This window comes from Anser cygnoides, chromosome 16 (assembly GCF_040182565.1).
Source record: "Anser cygnoides isolate HZ-2024a breed goose chromosome 16, Taihu_goose_T2T_genome, whole genome shotgun sequence".
NCBI lineage: Eukaryota > Metazoa > Chordata > Aves > Anseriformes > Anatidae > Anser > Anser cygnoides.
Window position 1 is genome coordinate 1,960,821 of NC_089888.1, and position 19,860 is coordinate 1,980,680.

At 61.9% G+C, this 19,860-nt stretch overlaps 1 protein-coding gene across 1 annotated transcript; it reads right to left on the reverse strand.

Moving 5' to 3' along the window:
- Nucleotides 1–976: 976 nt before the first annotated feature.
- SOX18 (SRY-box transcription factor 18) lies at nt 977–5,691 on the reverse strand. Its single transcript, XM_048074787.2, has 2 exons — nt 5,071–5,691; nt 977–3,014 (listed from the first exon to the last, which is right to left on the reverse strand). Exons 1-2 carry the CDS (start codon nt 5,483–5,485, stop codon nt 2,164–2,166), a joined length of 1,266 nt encoding a protein of 421 aa, XP_047930744.1. The 5' UTR covers nt 5,486–5,691; the 3' UTR covers nt 977–2,163.
- Between the last annotated feature and the right edge of the window lie 14,169 nt (nt 5,692–19,860).

A 19,860-nucleotide genomic window follows, 5' to 3' on the forward strand; every position in this document is an offset into this window, starting at 1 on the left:
GGTACCTGGAAAATAAGTCAGGGCTTTCTTTTTTATCCCTCGTCTCCTTCCTCTCGGGCTGCTTCTGGGACCGGAGCGGGATGGAGCCTATAGAAGGCTGCTTCCTTTCATAGTCATCGGCGGCGGCACAGGATGCTTCTCATTTCGTGTTTTGTTTGTTTGTTTCAGCTCCGATTCTGGCACACGTCGGACACACCACTCGCGGCCGGCCGCCAGCCCTCCCGTGTAGGTAATGATGTCATTTTTCCATGTATTCCCCCTTTTTACATACTGTATATGGAAACACAATGAGGTTCGTTTCTGCCGTTTAATGGGAACACATCACCAGCCCCCAAACGGGTTCGTTTTATTAGCACTTCACATAAAAAAAAGTGAGTCAGGATTTAGTCCTGTTAACACTAATGTGAATTTAATTTAGGAGAAGCTTGAAAATTAATGTCATTTGTTAAATATCCATTTCCCCTAAAAGGCAATTCTTTGCCAACAACAACAACAAAAAACTCTTCTTCTATTCATTTTTTTTTTTTAATAGCCTTTTTTGGCTATATCAGCCTGGTTTAAATCACTCATCGTTCAAGGAACGGATGCCACCAGCGTTTTATGCAACAGATTGTCAGTTCTTGCTTTTCAAACCTTGGGGTCGCAAACGCCGCCTTCAGCACCAAGAGCCGTGAAGGCCGGGGGGTGCAGGGCCGGGACGGGGGGCAGCGGGCGGGCGGCCCCCGCGCGGGGCTGGGGGTGCTCGGTGGGGACGGGAGAAGGGAGGACCCGCTGCTGCCTGGGCAGGGAGGCAGCTGGGATGGTTTGGGAGCTCCTGCGAGCTGTGAGGATGCTGTGAGCAACTGCGTTGAGAGTTCGGAGAGAACGGACTCGGTTTTGGGGCAGTTTCGCAGGAAAACGGGGCGAGCGCGCGGCGACGCCTTCCCCCTCCCCACCGCACCGCCAGCTCGGGGTAATAACCACACGAAGGCAGGGCTCGAGAGGAGGATATCGCATGTTTTATTATATGACGTGTATCTGAGAACAGCTGCTTTTTCCTGCAGGGCGCATCGGCGGGCACGGGGAGGCCGCGAGCACCCCGGCCCCGCGCCGGCGCTGCCGGAGCCGCGGCCCCGCGCCCAGCCCGAGGCGGCTGGCGGCAGCCCCCGAATCCGCGCGCCTGCCAGGTTGTCGAAACATTAATCAACGGATACAGCAATCTGGAAATGGTTGGGACAACATGTATTTGCGGAAAATATGTGTTCACACAACAAGCACACAAGATGGGAACAATTATATGAAGATGTTTTAATAATTAACCAGTATCAAACAGTTTGCTCTCCTTACAGTTCTAGACAATAAAAGTGTTTGCAGTCGTATTTTTCTTTTGTACAAAATTCCAGTCGATTGTTCCACAATATTTACATTGTAATTCCCTTTTCACAAAATATCTCCTTTTTCCCCCTTTTTTTTTTCATTTTTTTTCTTTTTTTTTTCTTTTTAAATCCAGCTTTGCTACATAAATGCTTTAGATCTCATGGATATCCCTTGATTTATTTTTAAAAAGTCTAATAAAAAAAAAAAAAACCACCAACAAAGACATTAAATATCATTTTATATATAAAAATGCTTAGTAAAAATATAGTTTTGTTGCCCAATTAAAATATATTGCTGAGAATACAGTAAAAACTGTCCTAAAGACCACCACTACTGGGCACCGAGTCTTCCACGACCCCTGCAAAGGCTTCCTAAAGTCTTCCCCCCCCCCCCCGCGCGAGTTCGCCTGCCCTGGGGTTAGATACTGGGGCAGGCGGCTCTGGTCGTCCTGTTAGTAGTTGTTTCAGGCAGGATTCACTGTAGTTCGCCTAAAAACGCCCCCGAGCTGGTCGGGAGCTGCAGCTGAGCCCCGCCGAGAGGGCAGGGAGTGCGGCAGGCAGGCTAGTGCGTGCGTTAACCTTGCTTTGGAAAGGCGTCTATCTGTGTTATATAGGCATACGGTATATCAGTGAGTTCAGCATGATCGGTTTTTCTTAAAAAAAAAAAAAAAAAAAAAAAGCGATGCATTTAATGAGATACTCTAAATATTATGGAGCTCGTGGTTAAAGGAGGATGGCTTTTTGGTTTTGAAGGAGAGCGGGCGCTGCCGGGGCTCTCGCGGTGAGCACGTTGCACGGTGGGGCGAACCTAACCGGTGATGCAGGGGCTGTAGTAAACGGCGCTGCTGGCGTCGGACAGGGCGGATATCAAGCTGCTCTCCTCACAGGAGATGCTTCTAGGAGTCACTTTGGACAGGGAGACATGGTAAGGGAGTCCCGAGGCGTCGGGACGAGTCCTGCTCATGTTCAAATACTGGTCAAACTCGTTGCGGTCAACGTCCGTCCACAGCTCGCTTTGGTTCAAGTGATCCACGCTCTCCATGTGGTGGGCTTCGGGCGGGGGCGAGAGCTGGCCCAGGTGGGCGGAAAGCCCGTTCTGAGTCCCCGAGCACATCTGGTTGTAGTATATGCTGGAGGGATGGGGAGTCCTCATGGCGTCGGCCAAGTGCGCCGGGGTCTGCGCATAGGGCACGGCCACGTCCCGCCCGATGCACTTCTCCTGGGGAAACTCCATCTGGTGATGGTGGTGGTAGCCGCGAAAGGGCATCATGTTGCAGTCATCCTGCATGTGCGGAGGGAAAAACGCCGGCTCGGTCTGTTCCAAGACATCCAAGGGAGACATCTCGGGAGTTGGCAAGCCATAGTTTTCAATATCCGACCCCATGGAGTGGAGTTCTCTGAAGTGGTTAAGTGGGGGAGGCTGGGGGTGGCCCGGCTGGCTGCCGCCGTGGTGACTCATGCTGAAGTTGTCACTGCAAGGCTGGGAAAGGTTATGGAGGAGGATATTGGGTTCCATCCTCTTGATTTTCTTGGCTTGCTTCTTTCTCCTCGGGCGGTACTTGTAGTTGGGGTGATCCTGGAGGTGCTGGATTCGCAGCCGCTCGGCCTCTTCCACGAAGGGACGCTTGTCGCTGGCGCTCAGCGCCTTCCACGACTGGCCTGGAAGGGGAAACGAAGCTCTGTGACAGCAGCTGGAGGGGGCACACGGGGAGGGGGCACACGGGGTGTGGGGGGGTCCCTTGACCAACTCCGTGCCTGAGCTGGGTCCCAATGCTGGCATGACAAGGGGACGGGGAGCGGGACCCCGAGCAGGGCTGTCCCTGCTTGCCCAGCGCTTTGGTGCAGGGGGGAACAGGGGTGCAAAGCCCTGGGGAGGTGGGGGACCAGGTTCTGCCTCCTGCTGCCCCTGGGGCGTCCGATTTGCATCCCACCCCGCAGCCCTGCACCTCTGCAGCCCAAATTCCTGTCCCCAAACCCGTGCCCTGCAGCCCCGTATCCTGAACCCCTCATCCCTGCATCCCGCAGCCCCGTGTCCCTGCATCCTGCTGCCCCATCTGGCCATATCCTGCTTCCCGTAGCCCCGCATCCTGCGACTCCATCTACCCATATCCTGCTTCCCGTGTTCCCACATCCCGCATCCTATGCTTGTGTATCCCGCATCCTGCAGCCCTGTATTCCCGTATCCTGCATCTCCCCAGCTGCGTATTCCCACATCCCACAGCCTTCCCTGCATCCTCGCATCCCACAGCCCCGTTTCCCTGCCTCTGGTGTACACGCAGCTTTGTATCCCCACATCCCACATCCCACAGCCTCGTTTTCCCACATCCTATAACACCATATCCCACAGACTTGTAGCGCTGCACCCCACAGCCCTTGGTCCCACAGCCCGACATCCCTGCAGCCAGCATCCTTTGGTCCCATACCCTTAGGGTCTGCGTGTCACAAACCTCACAGCCCACATCCCGCAGCCCTGCATCCAGCAGCATCCTGTCCCTGCAGCCCTATACCCTCAGCCGGCATCCCGCAGTCCTGTCCCCTTCCAGCCTCTCCGCCACAGCCCCCTGTCCTTCCCCCTCATCCCACTGCCTCGTCTCCTCGCAGCCTGCATTCCACAGCCCCGTACTCTTGCAGCCTACACCGCAACACCCCGTACCCTACAGCCTGTGTCCCCAGCCCCGTATTCCTGCATCCCGCTGCCCCATACCCCTGCCTCGCACAGTCAGCTCCGTGTCCCTGTATCCTGCAGCCCCGCACTCTTGCAGCTCATGTCCCCAGCCCTATAGCTGCGTACCCCGCATCCCCAACCCCATATCCCTGCATCCTGCAGCCCTATACATTTGCAGCTCGGGTTCTTAGCCCTTTACCTCGGCAAACTACATCCCCAGTCCCGTATCTGTGCAACCCACTGACCCATACCCCTGTAGCCTGTCCTCAGCCCTGTATCTGTGCATCCCAGCCCCATACCCTTGTAATGCACATTCCCAGCCCTGTATCCCTGCATCCTGCAGCCCTATACCCTTTCAGCCCATATCCTCAGTCCCATACCCCAGCAACCTCCACCCCCAGCCCTGTATCTGTGCATCCCACTGCCCCACACCTCTGGAGCCTGTGTCCCCAGCCCTGCACCCCTTCATCCCCAGCCCCATACCCATGTAGTCACACACACCCAGCCCTGTACGTGCGTGTCCCGCACCCCTGCATCCTACATCCCCATACCCCATACCTCCGCAGCCTACATCCTCAGCCCCGTACCCTGGTGTCCTACGACCCCAGCCCTGTACCTGAGCATCCTGCAGCCCCACATCCTACATCCCCATACCCCGTACCTCTGCAGCCCACATCCTCAGCCCCACACCCTGGCATCCTACAGCCCCAGCCCTGTATCTGAGCATCCTGCAGCCCCACACCCTACATCCCCGTCCCCATACCTTTGCAGCCCACACCCCCAGCCCCGTACCCTGGCATCCCACACCCCCAGCCCTGTATCCGTGAGTCCCACAGCCTCAAATTCTACATCCCCGTACCCCGTACCTCCGCAGCCCACACCCCCAGCCCCGTACCCTGGCATCCCACACCCCCAGCCCTGTACCCGCGCATCCCGCTGCCCCGTACCACAGCGACCCACACCCCCGACCCCATCCCGCTCCAACCCCATCCCCGTCGTCTCGCATCCCCCATCCCCGTACCCCCCGTCCCGACGCCCCAGCCCGCTCACCCAGCATCTTGCTGAGCACGGCGTTGTGCAGGTCGGGGTTCTGCTGCGCCAGCCGCTTGCGCTCATCCTTCGCCCAGACCATGAAGGCGTTCATGGGCCGGCGGATGCGGGAATCCTCGCCGGCCTTGCCCTCGGTGCGGCCCGCCGGGGGGCTGTATCCATAGCCCGGCTCGGGACTGGGCGTCCGGCTGGGGGCCGCGCCGGGGGCCGCACCGGGAGCCGTAGCACCGGGGCCGGGGCCGAAGGCGAAGCCTGGCTCGGGGCTGGGCGTGCGGCTGGAGGGTGAGGCAGCTCCCGGGGGGCGCGCGAAGGCGAGCCCGGGCTCAGCGGCCGGCACGGCGGCGGTGACCCATGAACAGTCGCCCCGGGGTTGCGATATCTCCTCTCGGCAGTAGTTTGACTCAGATATATTCATTCCAGCTGGACAGCACTTTGTGTCCGACCCGACCGGGTGCCGGAGAGAGAATCGAGTCCCGCCGCGTCCCACCGGGTCCAGCAGCCGCCGAGCGAGGAGCGCCGCCGCTCGCTTCCCTCGCCTGCGCTCGGGCGCCTTCGGGGGGGATTTGGGGTCGGCTTGTTTTGTTTTGGTTTCTTTGCTTTGCTTTTTTTTTTTCTTTCTTTCTTTCTTTCTTTTTTTTTTTTTCCCCCTTTCCCCCCCAAAAAAACTTTTGGGATGATGCTGGGCTGGAAGGGGCAAAATATAGCCGGGCTGGACCAATCAGCGGGGCGGAGGGGAGGAGGAGGAGGAGGAGGAGGAGGAGGAGAGGGAGAGGGAGAAGAGGAGGAGGAGGCGATGAGGGGGAGGAGGAGGAGGAGAAGGAGGAGGAGGAGGAGGAGGAAGGGGGGCGTCCCCAGACACAGGCAGGAAGAAGCCGCCTGGGGAGGGCTGGGTTGGGACCGGTGTGGATGCCACTACCCGGTTCCCTTCCTTCCAAGGAGGAGAGTTATTCATTTTTTGTCTCCCTCCTTTTCCTCCTTTTTCTTTCTTTTCTTTTTTTTTTTTTTTCCTTCTTTTTTTTCCTTTTTTTTCGAGCCCCTTTTCTGGCTACTTGAAGTCTGCCAGAGCCTCCCGCAGCCCCGGGGCAGTGTTTAGATTTGCTGCGTGTTTGCAGGGGGACAGGGATGCCTGGGGCTTCGCGTTTATTTTTCTTATGACTTCTTTCGCGTGTGTGTTTTGGCCAGCCTTCGCCGCTCGGGGTCAGGAGCAGCCCTGGGCTGGAGGCAGGGGCGAGCCCTCTTCCCCCGGCAATACCCTGGTGGGGCTTTCTGGGCGGCTGGAGAAATTTCTCCTCGCCTTTCAGTGCCCTTCACGTGAAAAGAAAGGCGCCTCTGTCATCCTAGGCACTTTTGAGGAACGGTGGTTCACCGGCAGGATGACGGCAGCCGGGCGAGCAGCCGAAACCTGCCCCGGGCTGCGCTGCCGGGGGCTGGCACGGCCACGCTGCGGCCGCACGCGCCGTGCCCGTGGCACGCTGCCTCCCGGCTGCTTGTCCCCCCCCCCGCCGGCCCACGGATATTTGCCGGAGATGTGCCAAGAGCCAGGCTAGGTGGTCCGAAGGTTCCTCCTGCCCTTGGCACGGGGGAGTTAGGAGCTCTGCGGGAGCAGCTTGCGAGCACGGGGATCTCTCCGTGCTCCCCGACACCCCCAGGCTCCGTGTGAAAAGTGCCCACGGCCACGGGTACCCGGCTCCAAGCCCCCTCCGAGGGGACGTGGCCGAGCCCCCCAGCCCCAAATGTGCAGTGTGGGGTTAGGGAGACGTGGGGCACCGGCTTGCGCAAGAGCCCAGCTGCCAGGCTCCCAGCAGCGGCGGGGTGTTGCATGCCATGGTTTCTGTGCGTCTGGAAGTGATTTGAAAAAGCCAATCTGCTGTTAACCCTAAACAAAACAAAGGCCTTAAAAGAAAAAAAAATGTAAAAAAAAAAAAAAATCTTGTCTCACTTATTCTTCAGTCGCTAGCCAGGAGTGACAGAGGTTTCAGGCTAGATTTCCTTCACATTCCTGGAGGCTCTTATTAATATTTTGCAAGAGCAGATCAGCATCAGCGCGCAGGAGAGCCGGGCGGCCGCACGGAGCCTCCTCTCTGCTCTTCCCCGTCCTGCTCCGGAGCAGCGCCGTGCTGGAGGAGCAGCCAGGTACTGCCAAACCCCCGAGGCTTTTGCCCTTTGCCCCTGCCCTAGGAGCAGCAAAGGGGCATACCCCATGGCTGCCAGTGGGGTGAAGGGCAGGGTGTGTGCTGGGGGGTGCCAGGACCCCCCTCTTCGGGCCCTTCTCCTGGGTTTGGCTGAGCACGTGGAGCTTCCCCACTGAATCCATCCTGGGGACCCAGCAGCACCCCGAGCCGCCCCGGTGCTGGGGCTGGACCTGGTGCCACCGATGGCATTTGGGACCTGGTGCCACCCACGGAATTTGGGACCTTGCGGGTGGTAGCAGGAGCAGCTCGGCTGTCCCCTGCCTCCTGAATTGATGCTGAGCCCCCCGGGGGGAGATGGACGCAGAGCCTGGCACCGGCACAGCTGCAAAGCGTGGGTACCTCCGTGTATGAAAGCGGTGGGCTCGCGATGCAAGCGAAGACCCCCCCCGTCCCACCCTCTTGGACCTCTGCTGCCATGAAGGGCAAAACCTCCCCAGTGTCCTCGGGAAGCAGCTGGAGCCAGGGGCAGTGCCCAGAGGGGAGCGGTGGGGACCCCAAGGCTCTCTGAGCATCACCCGCGAAGGGCTGGGAACAGGGCAGTGCTGAGCAGGGTGCCGGGGTGCTGCCCCAGCTGCGTTTTGGGACCCCGGTGCAGGAAAGCCACCCTGTGCCCACGGAGCAGAGCCTGTGAGCCCGGAGGGAGGCTGGTGGTTGCGAGCCCACTGCCGTGCTCAGGGCTCGGTGCTCCTGGAAAAGGTGGCACCAAGGAAACGTGGCTCAGAGATGTTCTGAAATCCCTCCCCCGCTGTTCCTCTGCGCTGATGGCACGGCGAGCGCCACGCGTGGCTGATGGAGGAGGAGGAGCGCGAGCTGCGAAGCGGGAGAGAAGGGACAGAGAGCTGCGAGGGGGGATACAGCAGTGGGCAGAGCACTCAAAACCACCTGAACCGGCCCAAAAAGGGGACAGAGGAGCTTGGGGCTGTCCATGAGGGTCTGACGGCACCCGCTGGCCTGGCAATGGGGCCAGAGTCACTGCTCCAAACCAGTGCCCACGGCCAGCATCTGCCCAGTGGAAGCCGGTACGGGGGCAAAGCTCCCATCCCCAGCCCAGCAGCCCCACAGGGAGTTTTGGGGGGCACAGGGCCCTGCCATCCCTCCAGGCCCAGCCTCTCACCATCGTGGCAGCACGGGGAGGCAGCGTTGGATGTCCCCGGGCAGCGATAAGATCGATAAGATCGGTGCACCCAGCTGGGTGACCTCTCCCCGCGCCCCCCTCACCACCCCTGGCGTCGGACGAGCCGGACCCCAGCCTGGCGCCCAGGCTGGGGGTTGCTTTTTTTTTTTTTTTCCTTTTCTTTTTTTTTCCCCCACTTTTATTGGGCTGGCGGCTCACGGCCCCCACCCCGGCCCCCGGTTTCCCTTCCTAGCGTCCCGCGCCGCGCAGCCCCAGCACCACACCTCGCAGAGGAAGCGTGGCGGAGCCGGCAGCCTCCGCTCCCCCCCCAGCACAAAGGCATTTTCCCTCCCCGCCCCCCAGCCTGCGCCTCCTGCTGCTGCTTATTCCTCCTCGCCAGGTCTGCCGCCGAGCTCCCACCCGCCTAAAAATAGACGTGGCACCACCGGGTCCATGCACAGGGGTCTCGGGGGGCTTTGGGAGGGTGTAAGCAGGTAGAAATGAGCATTGCTGGATGAGCCCAGCGTTATTTCTGCTCCTTATGGCCACGGGTGTGTGCAGGAGTCCGGCACATCGGTGCTGTGCAAGCAAATGCAAAGGATTGGTCCCCAAAACTTGCACCCAGGTTATGGAGGAGGCAGGTGGATGCTGGCAGGGCCTCCCCCAGCGCAGCCAGAGCAAGGCACTGAACCGTGACCGGCAAATTGATTTTTGTTCTCATTTTGTGGACGGGGCTCAGAGCAAAAGGGCAGGATTGGGGCTGTCCCTGCCTGGGCACAGGCAGCAGTCCCTTATGATGAATTAATTACTGGTACGCAATTAGCAGCGTGGGGTTGGTGACGTGGGGTGTCCCTGTGAGTTTAGCCGCATGACTTGGATATTTCACGGGAAGATATTGGTTATCAATTATAGCTCTTAATTAGCGTCAGGCCACACCTCAGTGCCGTGGGAGCCGAGGCGCGCCGTGCACGGAGCTGTGCCACCAGGCAGGGATGAAGATGCCCAAGGGCTACGGGGACACCACGGGAGCAGGGCCGCTCCGTGCCACCCCCGGCACCCCCAGAGCTGCCCCCCGGTGCCGGCAGGTCCCGCGGGCTCCCCCGGGGCCGTGGCCGCTGCAGCCGGTCTGGAACAAAGGCGCTTCCTGCGGGGCAAAGGACGCGCGGCCGGGGCTGCGTGAGAGCCCTGGCGGGACGCTGGAGTCGGCTGCTGGGAAACGCTTCGGGTTTCGGCGGAGACTCCCTTTCTCGAGGGCCCAGCTCAGCGCCCGGTTTCCTCGCAGATGAACGCTCCCCTGGGTCATGCAGCGCCCGGCCGAGCCCCCAGCCCTGCGCTGGGGCTGCAAGCACCAAGTCCCCGCAGTCCAAGCTTGGCCCCGTGAGCGCCGTCGTGCGTCCTGACCCCGCCGTGTCCGTGCAGGGGGGACGTCTCCCCGTGCCGAGAAACCCCAGAGAAGTCCCCGAGGTGAAGGGCCGGACCCTTTCCCACCCCTAAAGGGGAGATGGATGGGGACACGACGGCCCCAGGAAGGTCTCCCCATGGGGAAAGCTGCCGTTTTGGTCTGCTGTTTTCGGCTCATTTGCTCTTTTTCTTCGCTTCCAGGTCAATCCGACCAGAGAAGAGCACGGATGGTGCTGGGGAGATGCGCCCTGGGCCACAGCGGGTTTCTGCCCCAGGACTGGGTGCTTGCTGCCACCCCGCGTTGTCCCTGCTGCCACCCACGTGGGCAGGTCCCCAAAGCCTCGGCAGGAGCTTTCCCACTCGGCCGAGGCACCGACAACGGAGCTCAGTTGGAAAAATGGAGTAGGCTCAGCCGGGCTGGGACTTTCCTTCTGCTCCCTCGCTCCCTGCCACCAGGGCAGTCTGTCCCCACCACCGCAGCCCTGACGGGGGTCCAGGCTTTGCAGGGGGGGCCACCAGCTCCCCATCAGGCAGGACCCCATATCCTGGCCCCGTTGGCATGAGGGAACGGAGCCGGGAGCGAGCACGGGCTGTGCCGGCCGAGCCGGCATCCGGGCACCGCGTCCAAGGAAGCAGAGAAAGTCGTCTTTCTCCTTCAGCTCTTTTCAATAAACAGAGGTCAGCCTTGTTTACACAGGGTTATGGCTGGAACGACAGCAGCAATGCCCATTGTCTGGGGAGCGAAACCCGTGGCTAACCCAAAAAAAGCTGTCGCTCTCGGGCGCGGTCACGGCAGTATCCCGGCCGGCGGCCTTTGGTCCTGCATCCCTGGCCCCTGGTCTTCGCTCTGGCACAGCCCCTTCTTGCTCGTAGGGATGTCCCCGAGGGGATGAGAGAGCCACCGGGTCCTGTGTGCACCTCTCGGTGCGCACACACTGAGGGATGTGCCCGTGCAGCGTGCACCTGGGGGTGTGCGGGGTGGGAGATGGTCCTGGGGGGGGGCAGCAGAGCAGAGGAGACCCCATCAGGGCACCCCTACCAGGGCAGACCCGCTCCCGGGGGCAGCAACGGATGCAGCAGGCACACGGGGTGGCTGGGGGCGTCCCTGTCCGGGGACCACCTCCTGGAGGGGCTCCCTCCCGTCGCGCTGAGCCACAGCCACGTCTGTGCTCCCAGACCCGCTCCCCAGGACATCAAAATGCGGCTCCCATGCTCCGAGACGAGGGAAAAGGCTGCAAAAAATCCCCCCCTGCGTGTTCAGGGCCGGGCGAGGAGCGCTGGGCACACGTGGGCTTCCCCGGCAGCCGACCGTGACGGCGGCCTCGGTGCTGGGTTCCCATCCCGGAGAGCGAGCAGGCTTTTAGGAAGGAAAGTCTTACACTCCTACCAACTATTCCAAGACTCCCATAAACACATTTTTGGTTCAGCATTAATGAATTACCTCAATGCGGAGCTGCTCATGCCAAATACATGAACGCAGAGTGTGGAAAAGCCGCCGAGAAGCAGATTTGGCTGCCATTCAGCTGCTCCGATCGGCACAATTTATTTTCTTGATTATAGCGAGCAAAAAGCGTTCTGCCTGTGGCACCGCGTCCTCCCAGGAACGGGCAGCTGGCCGACAGTTGGGCTTTGCGAAGCCCGGGCGTGTGGGGGTTATTCTCTGCTTCCATCACCCAAGTTGGCAGAAAGCACAGCGCACGGGCGGCTCGGCAGGAGGCGCGTCCAAGAACCTGGATCCCGCTCTCTCGGAGAGCCTGGGCTCGCTGCTCTGGGCCGGCCGGCCTGTTCTTGGGTGCCGGAGGAAAGAAAAAGAGGGGAAAATTGTAATCAGGAGGACTTCTGAGCCTGCTTTTTGGGGGAGTGGGTCAGGTCTGGGCCAGAAGCGCAGCCCCCCCCTGTAGCAGGAACCCTCTGGGGCTCTGTGGTGCCTGATCTCCTCTCCAGGTGTTTGCTCATTCCTTGCTCCTCGAGCATCACCCGAGCGAAAGCATCATGGATAAATGGGCTTGTGCCACATTGTGGCTCAGGGTGCCACATTCAGTCAGGGGAAAGGAGGGGAATTAAGCAAGAAAACAGCGGTCACACCTTCAGTTCTTTGCCCTCAGGAGCTGGTTAGCGAGGGCTAAGCCCATCACTGCCCCTCTGCACCCTAAAACCAGGCTCCAGCAGCAGGTGAGCAGCTGGGGGGGGAGCAGGGCGCACCCTGATCCCACAGCTCCACTGGGACCAGCTGCCGGGGGCACCCACCGAGCCCCCCCCCAGCCGACAGCCCCGTCCCCCCCGAGCCAGCAGAGCCCGCATCTGGGAAAGGTTTGCCGCTGTGCAGGGCTGCGGCGGCTCCCGACATGGTTTAACTTAGCGCAGGCATTACCTCACCCGCCCGGCGCAGATGGCTGCTGGCTGCGCCGCGCTCCTCTCCCCTCTCCCCGCTCTGTCTGCAGCCCCTGGACCCAGCACTTTCCGCTCGGATTTTTCCATCCCCTGCCCGATTTGCTCGCGGGAGGCCGGGGATGCGTGCGCCTGGGTTCTGAGCAACCGCACCAGCCGGGCTGGGGACGGGGCAGCGCTTCGCAGCAGCTTTGCAGCCAGCCCTGCCGGCGCTCGTAGCCACCTCCTTGCCCACCACGGCCTCGTGGCCACCTCTCCGCTTTGCCAAGGCTTTCGGTGCCCAGCTGGAGGGACGAGGATGCTGCTGAGGGCACCCTTGCCTTCACGCAGCGCTAAAGCCGAGAGCGAGCTGCAGGCTGGTGAGGAAGGGGCCGTGGTTCGGGGGAGGTGGCTGCGGCTTCAGCTCCGTGCCTCGGTTTCCCCCAGGTGCTTGCCTCTCCCCTCCTGGGGTGGCACGGTCATCCCGGCAAAGGGCAGGGTGTGTCATGGCAATTTTGACAGAATGCTTCTGTCCTGAGAAATAATAATAATAATAATATATTTTTTTAAAAAAGGGACTGAGAGCTTTCTCTCCCTGCACGCTCTGAGCAGAGGAGCAACTTTTCCTTTTTGGTGCTGCACCAGGGACGCAAAAGGAAGGGAAATAAGCACATGAACGCACCGCGCCGGCAGCTCAAAATCCCAAGAACCTCCTTTACACCCCATAAATTGGCCTAAAAATGAGATTTCAAAGCTTGCCACAGAGAGGGCCTTTTTCTTCCTTGTCTGATTTGAGAGCCTCGTGCTGCAGCTCGGGGGAAAAGTGGCAGCGGGGATGGCCGTGGCGGTGGAACCGGGGCTCGGTGATGCTGTGAACTGCCGTGGCCACGGGGTTTTGGGTGCAGGGCTGCGGGGTGGGAGGGGGAGGACGGCGTGGCCCCCGGGATCAGCAGGATGAAGGCTGTACGGGCGATGGTGGCTGGACGAAGCGGGGCTCCCCGTGGGGCACGGGGCCGGAGCGAGGCACGGGGGAGCGCACGGCTTTGTTCCCGCGCCAGCCGGCAGCGCGCCCAAGGGCCGCCGGGTCCGAGCGCTTCTCCTCCGCTCGCCCCTGCTGTGTCGGGAGCTGGGCCAGCGCGGGGAGGTGGGGCAGGTCCCTGAGGACAGCACGGCGGGGGACAGCCACGCATCGAGCCCTCCGCTTGCCTGGGAAAGTCGCTCTATCTCGGCATCTCCCTCCAGGGCTCCTCCGTCGCCCTGCCCGACGCCCTTTCCCAGGCCACCCGACCCCGGCGCCTGTGTCCCTGCCCCGCTCGTCCCCAAACCCTCGTCCCCTGCCCGGCCACCTCGCCCCTGCCTGCAAGCACCGGGGACGGATCAGCAAGCGTCCGAGCCAGGGCAGCCTTCGAGGCGTGCTCGGGCTGGAGAAATAAGGGTAAAGGCTCTTATCTGATAGAGCCTCAGCCTTGCCAAAGCCTGTTGCTATCAGCTCAGGACACATGTGCTATTGGCAAAGCTTCGGGGACACAATAATACAAACAGTTTTCATTGTCGAGTCAACAATGATGGGAGAAGGAGCCTGGTGCTATTACCGGTATAAAAGGCACGCCGTATGAAAGCTCAGGACGAGAGGATGCAGTCGGGATCAACAGCAGGGCTGAGCAGATTATATTTTTATTCAGGGAGGAGAAACCTTCCATCCCACGTGGGCTGGAGCCAGGAGGATGGAGCCGGGGGGCGGGGGGGGTCAGGCTGCAAGGAAAACCCCTCCGAGCAGCCCTGGCAGCAGCCGCAGCGAAGTGCTGACCGCAGCGGGTTTGGACGAGGGCAGGAGGTGGCTCCGCGCAGCACGTCAGCTCTGCTGGATCGGGAGAAATTACCCAGGAAAAAGTCCGGCTGGGGCTGGGGGGGACATGGGGGATGTGGGGGAGAGACCCCCATGGTGACAGGCAGCAGCCGGAGGCTGCGCTTTGTGTCCTGGGCTCTGCGTCCCGCTCCTCCGCCCCACGGCCTGTGCCAGCTGCCGTTGTCTTTGCAGCGCCGCGCAGAAAGGCACAAAATAAAAGTAGGCTTGGCTGGGGATCCAAGGCAGCGTGAAATTCAAGCCCCGTGTCTCCCGGGTGCCTCCACCCCATGGCACCCCGTCCCCAGGGCAGGGGGCTGCCCCCTCCTGCTATATGGCCTCCATGGGGTCAGGAGCCCATCCTGTGCTCCTGCTGACGTCGGGGGTCCCCTTCGGGGTGCAGCGTGCTGGTGGTGACGGGGCCAGCCCCACCCCGCACCCGCTGTCCTCAGGGATGTTGCAGCCCACACGGATGCTTTGGGGTCTGGCGTTGGTAGGTTTTGCCTGCCACTGGTTTGGGGACGAGGAGGAGAAGGGTTTTATTCTCAAAAACTCAGCGTGAGGACGGGCAGCCCTTCAGGCGGCCCTCTCTGGGCGCTAGCAGAGGTGCCAAACGGGTCACGGTCCCCGCCAGGACAAAAAAAATCTCACCCCAGGTTGCAGACTGGGGCAGGGGGACGGGGAACCTTGCTGTCCCATCAGCTCGGTCACCACCTTGGCATCTAAAAGGCGTCACGGTGCCACCCCGCACCCTCGGAGGCGGACGGCGCGGTGTCGGGGCGCACCGCCTCGGCCGTGCCCATGCCGCCGAGGAGGATCAGGCAGCTCTGCCACCCGCCACGCCACGGAGACAGGGGGATGGCGGGCGTGAAACCCCCCCCTCCACGGGGCTGCGGGGGGCTGGAAAGCGGGGCAGGAGGTCAGGAGCTTATCGCTGCCATCAGGGGCCGAGCAGCGGGGCCGGGGCCGCCGTTCCCACCGGGAGCAATGATGTCAGGCGGCGGCCGCGCCGCGAGGCAGGAAGCTCCCCGCAGCCAGCGAGTCTGTCCTCCTCGGCCTCCCCATGTGGTTTAGCGAACAATGCTCCCGGCCGGCCTGGCCCTCCCGCGCCAGCCGGGTGCCGGAGCCCATCGGGGTGGGATGGGGCTGGCGCTGGGCCTTCCGCACGGGGTCTGCTGCGAGGTCGGGGGGAGGTGGGGAGGAGCCCCCCAGGGGGGCTGCAGATGGCACCGCTGCGGTGCTGCGCCCATGGGGCTGCTGCGATGCAGTGGGGCAGAGGGCACGTGTGTGGGGAAGAAAGGCTGGAGAGCCCCAAAGCGGCTGGCGAGCACCAAACAGGCTGGCGAGCCCCCCCCAAAAAGCCCTTGGAGAAAGGAGAGCCGTGCCGGCTGCTGGCCTGGTCCTCTTGCCTTCCCAGCGCAAACACCCGCCCTGAGCACCCAGCCTCGCCTGCCGCCTGCCTTTCGCATCGGGGCGAGGCAGCAGCGATTACCCAAACGTGTGGAGGAAAAGCTCCGGCAGTCCGAGACGCCTTGGGATGCCACGAGGCAGAGCCGGAGGCAGAACTGCTGGTGCTGCCGGGGGTCTGCTGGGGTATGGGGGGGCGAGAGCCCCGTCTCTGTCCCCCCAGCTGGGGCTGGGCTTTGCCTCCCGGCCCCTCGCAGCCCCCCCAGCACCCTGCAGATGCTCGGGGCTGGCAGGGTGAGGGCGACCGCTGCGCTCTCCTGGAGGGCTGGCGGTGCCAGGGCACGGCGCCCGTCGGGAGAGGGACTTCCTGAGCACGGCGGCTGAAGGATGGCCCCGAGGGCTCGGCCTCTCCCTCCGCTCCTCCGCCCTGCCCTGCACGCCCTTGTTTTCGCAGCGGGCGGCGCGAGGTGCCCCCCGCGCCAGGGAGGCAACGGGCTGCGCTTGCCAGCGGCTGGCAGCGACGCTCGTGCTGGTGCCGACAGGCCGGCTGGCATGCTTTCCCCCCAGGGAGGCTCTAGCAGGAGGCTGTGCATTTCTGGGAATTGTGTCGGGCGGGGAAGGAGGTTATTGTTCGAGCTGCAAGTGTGCGGCGCGCTGATGAGATCAGGGCTCGCTGCTTGCTCAGCGTCGGGGCAGCTGAGCCTTCTGCCACGCCGCCGACGGGGCGATAAGCAGGAGATGGGCTTATCTGCGGTGCCATCGCTGCGGGGAGAGCTGGAGAGCAGGGGACGTGGAGAAATCCTGGTGACCCGGCTCTGCTCGGCCTCGTGGTGCGGTTAAAATGAGGCAGGATGGGAGCTGGGGTGGTGTCAGAGAGAGGGAGAAAGTGGCGAGGCGTTGAGGATGCTGCCTTCGCCCCAGGGCTCTGCTGCGCCCTGGCCACGGTCTTCCCATGGGGCCACAAAGGTTTTTCTTCCCGCTAACCCCCAGTTCACCCACCAGCCCCATAAATGCAGCCCCAGCCCAGCCCTGCTGAATTTCAGATCACCGTGGGGGGGAACCTGCCGCGCCAAAAGGGGCTTTTGCTCCTGCTGCGGCTGGAGGAGGCCAAACGCTGCCGGGGTTGCATCTTTGCCTCCCGGCCATGCTGTTCGCTGCTGGGAGGTTTGTGGCCGTGCAGCCCTGCACAGGCACCGTCCCTGTGTCCCCATGGTGGTGGTCCCCAGCCCATGGTTGAAACCCTGAGGATGTTATGCTTTGGCAGGGCAGCTCAGGAGAAGACATTTCTGAGCTATTTCTGCTATTTCCCTCTGTGTTGCCGTGGACCTCTTTGCTGAGCCTCTCCTCCACCAAGCTGTCCTCCCTCTCTGCCAGCCCATCCCTGTCTCCAGCCCCTCGGTGGTCCCAGTCCCAGCCCTGGCTGCCCTGCTATGTGCTTGCAGGTCCCGTCCACCCCAAATTCTGTGGAGGCAACACTGGAGCCCCGTTTGCAAACCACAGTGACCAAGGGGCTGTGGGGTCAAAGCCCTCTGTGCTGTGGGTGAGCTGAGGGATGCCACCGTTAACCATCAGCTTGGTGAACTTCTCTGCTGTGAAGCCAACCATCCTCCTCCTCCTCCTCCTCCTCCTCGGGAGAAGGCCTTCCTCCACGCACCACGGCTTTTGGTGCAGAGCAAGCCACGAGAGCCCGAGGAGGGCAGACCTGCTGCCGTGGAGGGGCACCGCCATCCGGAGAGCTTCCCCACCGCCCTGGTCTGGAGATCACGCTGGCGAGCAGGGACAATATAGGAAATGCTACATGGGAAAGCCCTGTGTGAGAGCCCAGGAGCCCCTGCCTTCCCACAGCAGACTTATCAAGGCACCAGTTCAGAGTGGTGCTTTCCATGGGCCAAAAGGGAAGTGCATACACACCAGACTCCTCGGGGTCAAGGATGCTGGGCAAGCAGCGAGCCGAGAGGCTGCAGGGGGCAGGGGAGGGAGCCGGGGCGTGGGGAGCGAGCCACAAATAGCGAAATGAATGGCTTCGACTTCCTATGTTTTATGGAGGCGACTACAAGCAGACAGAGAGACGGGGAGAGAAGGGAGCCCCGAGCGCTTGCACACGCTCGCACGCACACACGCAGCCGGCCCGGACCCCCGGTGCCATCGGTGGGAGCCTGCACCCACCTGGTGGGCACGGCTCTGGGCCTGCTGCTTGTCCCCTGGGATCACCTCCCGTAGCACGAGGGGCTGCTGCTCAGCACTTCTTCCTCCCCCCCCACCCCGTCATTATTCTTTTGAGCAGCAGCCAGGATAATGAAAATGGCTAGAAGGAGGAGATTTAGGGAACATCCAAAGTGTCTCTCGGAAGAGCATCTGCAAAGCTGGAGGTCCTGGCTCCACCCTGGCAACGAGCAGGGCCCGGGGGAGCCGTCAGCTCCTCCGTGTCTTCCCTTCCACGCTCCCCGTTTCGCAGCGGGGCAGAGGCTGGTCTGCCACGCGGGGTGGTCCTGGCCACGCATCCCCTCCTCGGCTGCTGCCCGACACAGCCAAATCCTGCAGCCCTCCCTTGTGCACACCGGGAGGTGCCGATGGCAGGGCCGCCGGGCACCGGCTGCTCACCGGCAGCCCTGGGACGGAGGCGGGTGGAAGAGGAGGGCACGGAGCCCCTGGTGGGGCTGCTCTGCTGGAGAGGCACGGACGGAGCCTCCGATTTCTGGTGCATTAGGGGGACCTGTGCCACCAGCCGAGGTGTGGAGAAGTCCCTTGGCTCCCCAGAGGAGAAATCAGAAGATTCTGCATGTCAGAAATGCAAGTTACCATTTGGGCCAAATTCTCCAGTTTTCTTAAGTGTTTGGATGGAGAATTTTGGTCTCCAAGGTCAAACGTCCCTAATGTCAGAGCTAGAAGCTACACATTTGCAGCAAGGAGGGGGACAAAAGGCAGGATCCCTGCCTCTAGTTTGGGGCTGGCACAATCTCACGTCTAAGGGACTGGTTCCTCCATCTCTCTCCTCTTCCTCTCCCAAACGTGAGCTGCCCTGGGCTCGGGGAGGAATCACAGAGCCACTCTCTGCAGGGCGCATTCCCAAAATCAGTGCTGTGTTGGTAAAGCCTCTAGCAGCTGTTCCCGTCTCCCCGCCGGTGCTCGCAGTGCTGGGTGAGGGCTTGGGATCTAACAGCTCCTTGCTGGGTGGTCGTGACCCCAAGGCTGAGATCCCGCAGAGCCGGGCACACCTGAAGGAAGGGGTGTCTGGGGACAGAGCTTCCCTGCGGGTTTTGTAGGGGTAGGTGGGCAAGGCTGGGCCCAGGAGGGGCTCGTCTCCACCTTCTCCAAAAACGCATCAGACTGAGCCTCTGTGGGCTCTAAACAGATGGAGACACCGTGGTCAGGAGCAATAGAAAAGGTGATTTTTGGCAGCTGATCTCCAAATGAGCGACGGTGACTTGAATCTAGAAGCAAGGAAAGCTCATCTACCTTCAGCTGACCCACCCGCCAGGTCCGAAACCTGCTGAGAGTCACTCGGGAAATGCTGTAACCCGGTGGCAAAACCAGGTGAGGTATTTGCAGGGTTTGCTTTTTGCAACAAATTCTTCCTCCGGGAGCCTGCAAGCGAGGCTCCACATGCGGAGACTCTCGGGGGACTCCCAGGCGTGCAGGGGTCAGCTCGAGCCCCCTCCCAGCCTCTCCCCCGAGCCCGGCTCCAGCGACAGGCTCGCCCCTGCTCTGTTTTTAGCGCATTGAAGTAGCTGCTTTCACAAGAGGTAAAGGAAAGTTCACGGATCCGTTGACAGATCAGCCCAAGCGGGAATTTCTCTGGGAATTCCTGCAATAGCAGGTCGGCTCCCGCGGAGGTGGAGTTTCCTCTGGATCTACCTCCACCCAGGCTCGGGGAGCGCTCCGGCCACCGGCTCGCGCTCGGAGGGCTGGGCTGAGCGACGCCACGCTGCTTCCCAGCCAAGGTCAGCCAGAAACCCTCCCCGCACCGCTAACGCCTGTCCTGTTAACCCTTGGGGAGAGCAGAGAGGAGGGTGGAAGGGTCAGGGCTCGGCTGCGGAGCCGGTCCGTGCCCTCCACGCGTGCGTTTTGCTCTCCCGCTCGGCGGGCGGTGGACGGGGCCTTCTGCGTGTGAGCATTTCGTGCAGTCGCATCCCTCCGGGCCCCGCCGCCATCAGGCAGCCGTGGAGGCTGGGTGAGGACGGCCACCGCGGTGGGAGGCCGGTGGGAGGCCGGTGTTTGCAGGCAGCGGGCTCCAGCGGGGTGACGGGCTTCTCGCTCCGAGGCGGGGAGCGACGGGGTGATGGCGCTCGGCGTGACTGAGCGCTCTGGAATCCGAGACACGTCCCGGGCCATACTTGTGGTCGGGAACCATGTTCGCCTTGCAGTGATACAAACCACATTTACAGTGGCAGCAGTGCCTCTCGAGCGCTCCGCTGACGCCAAGGACCGGCGTGACCCGACCTCACACAGGGGACAGGCAGCCGCCC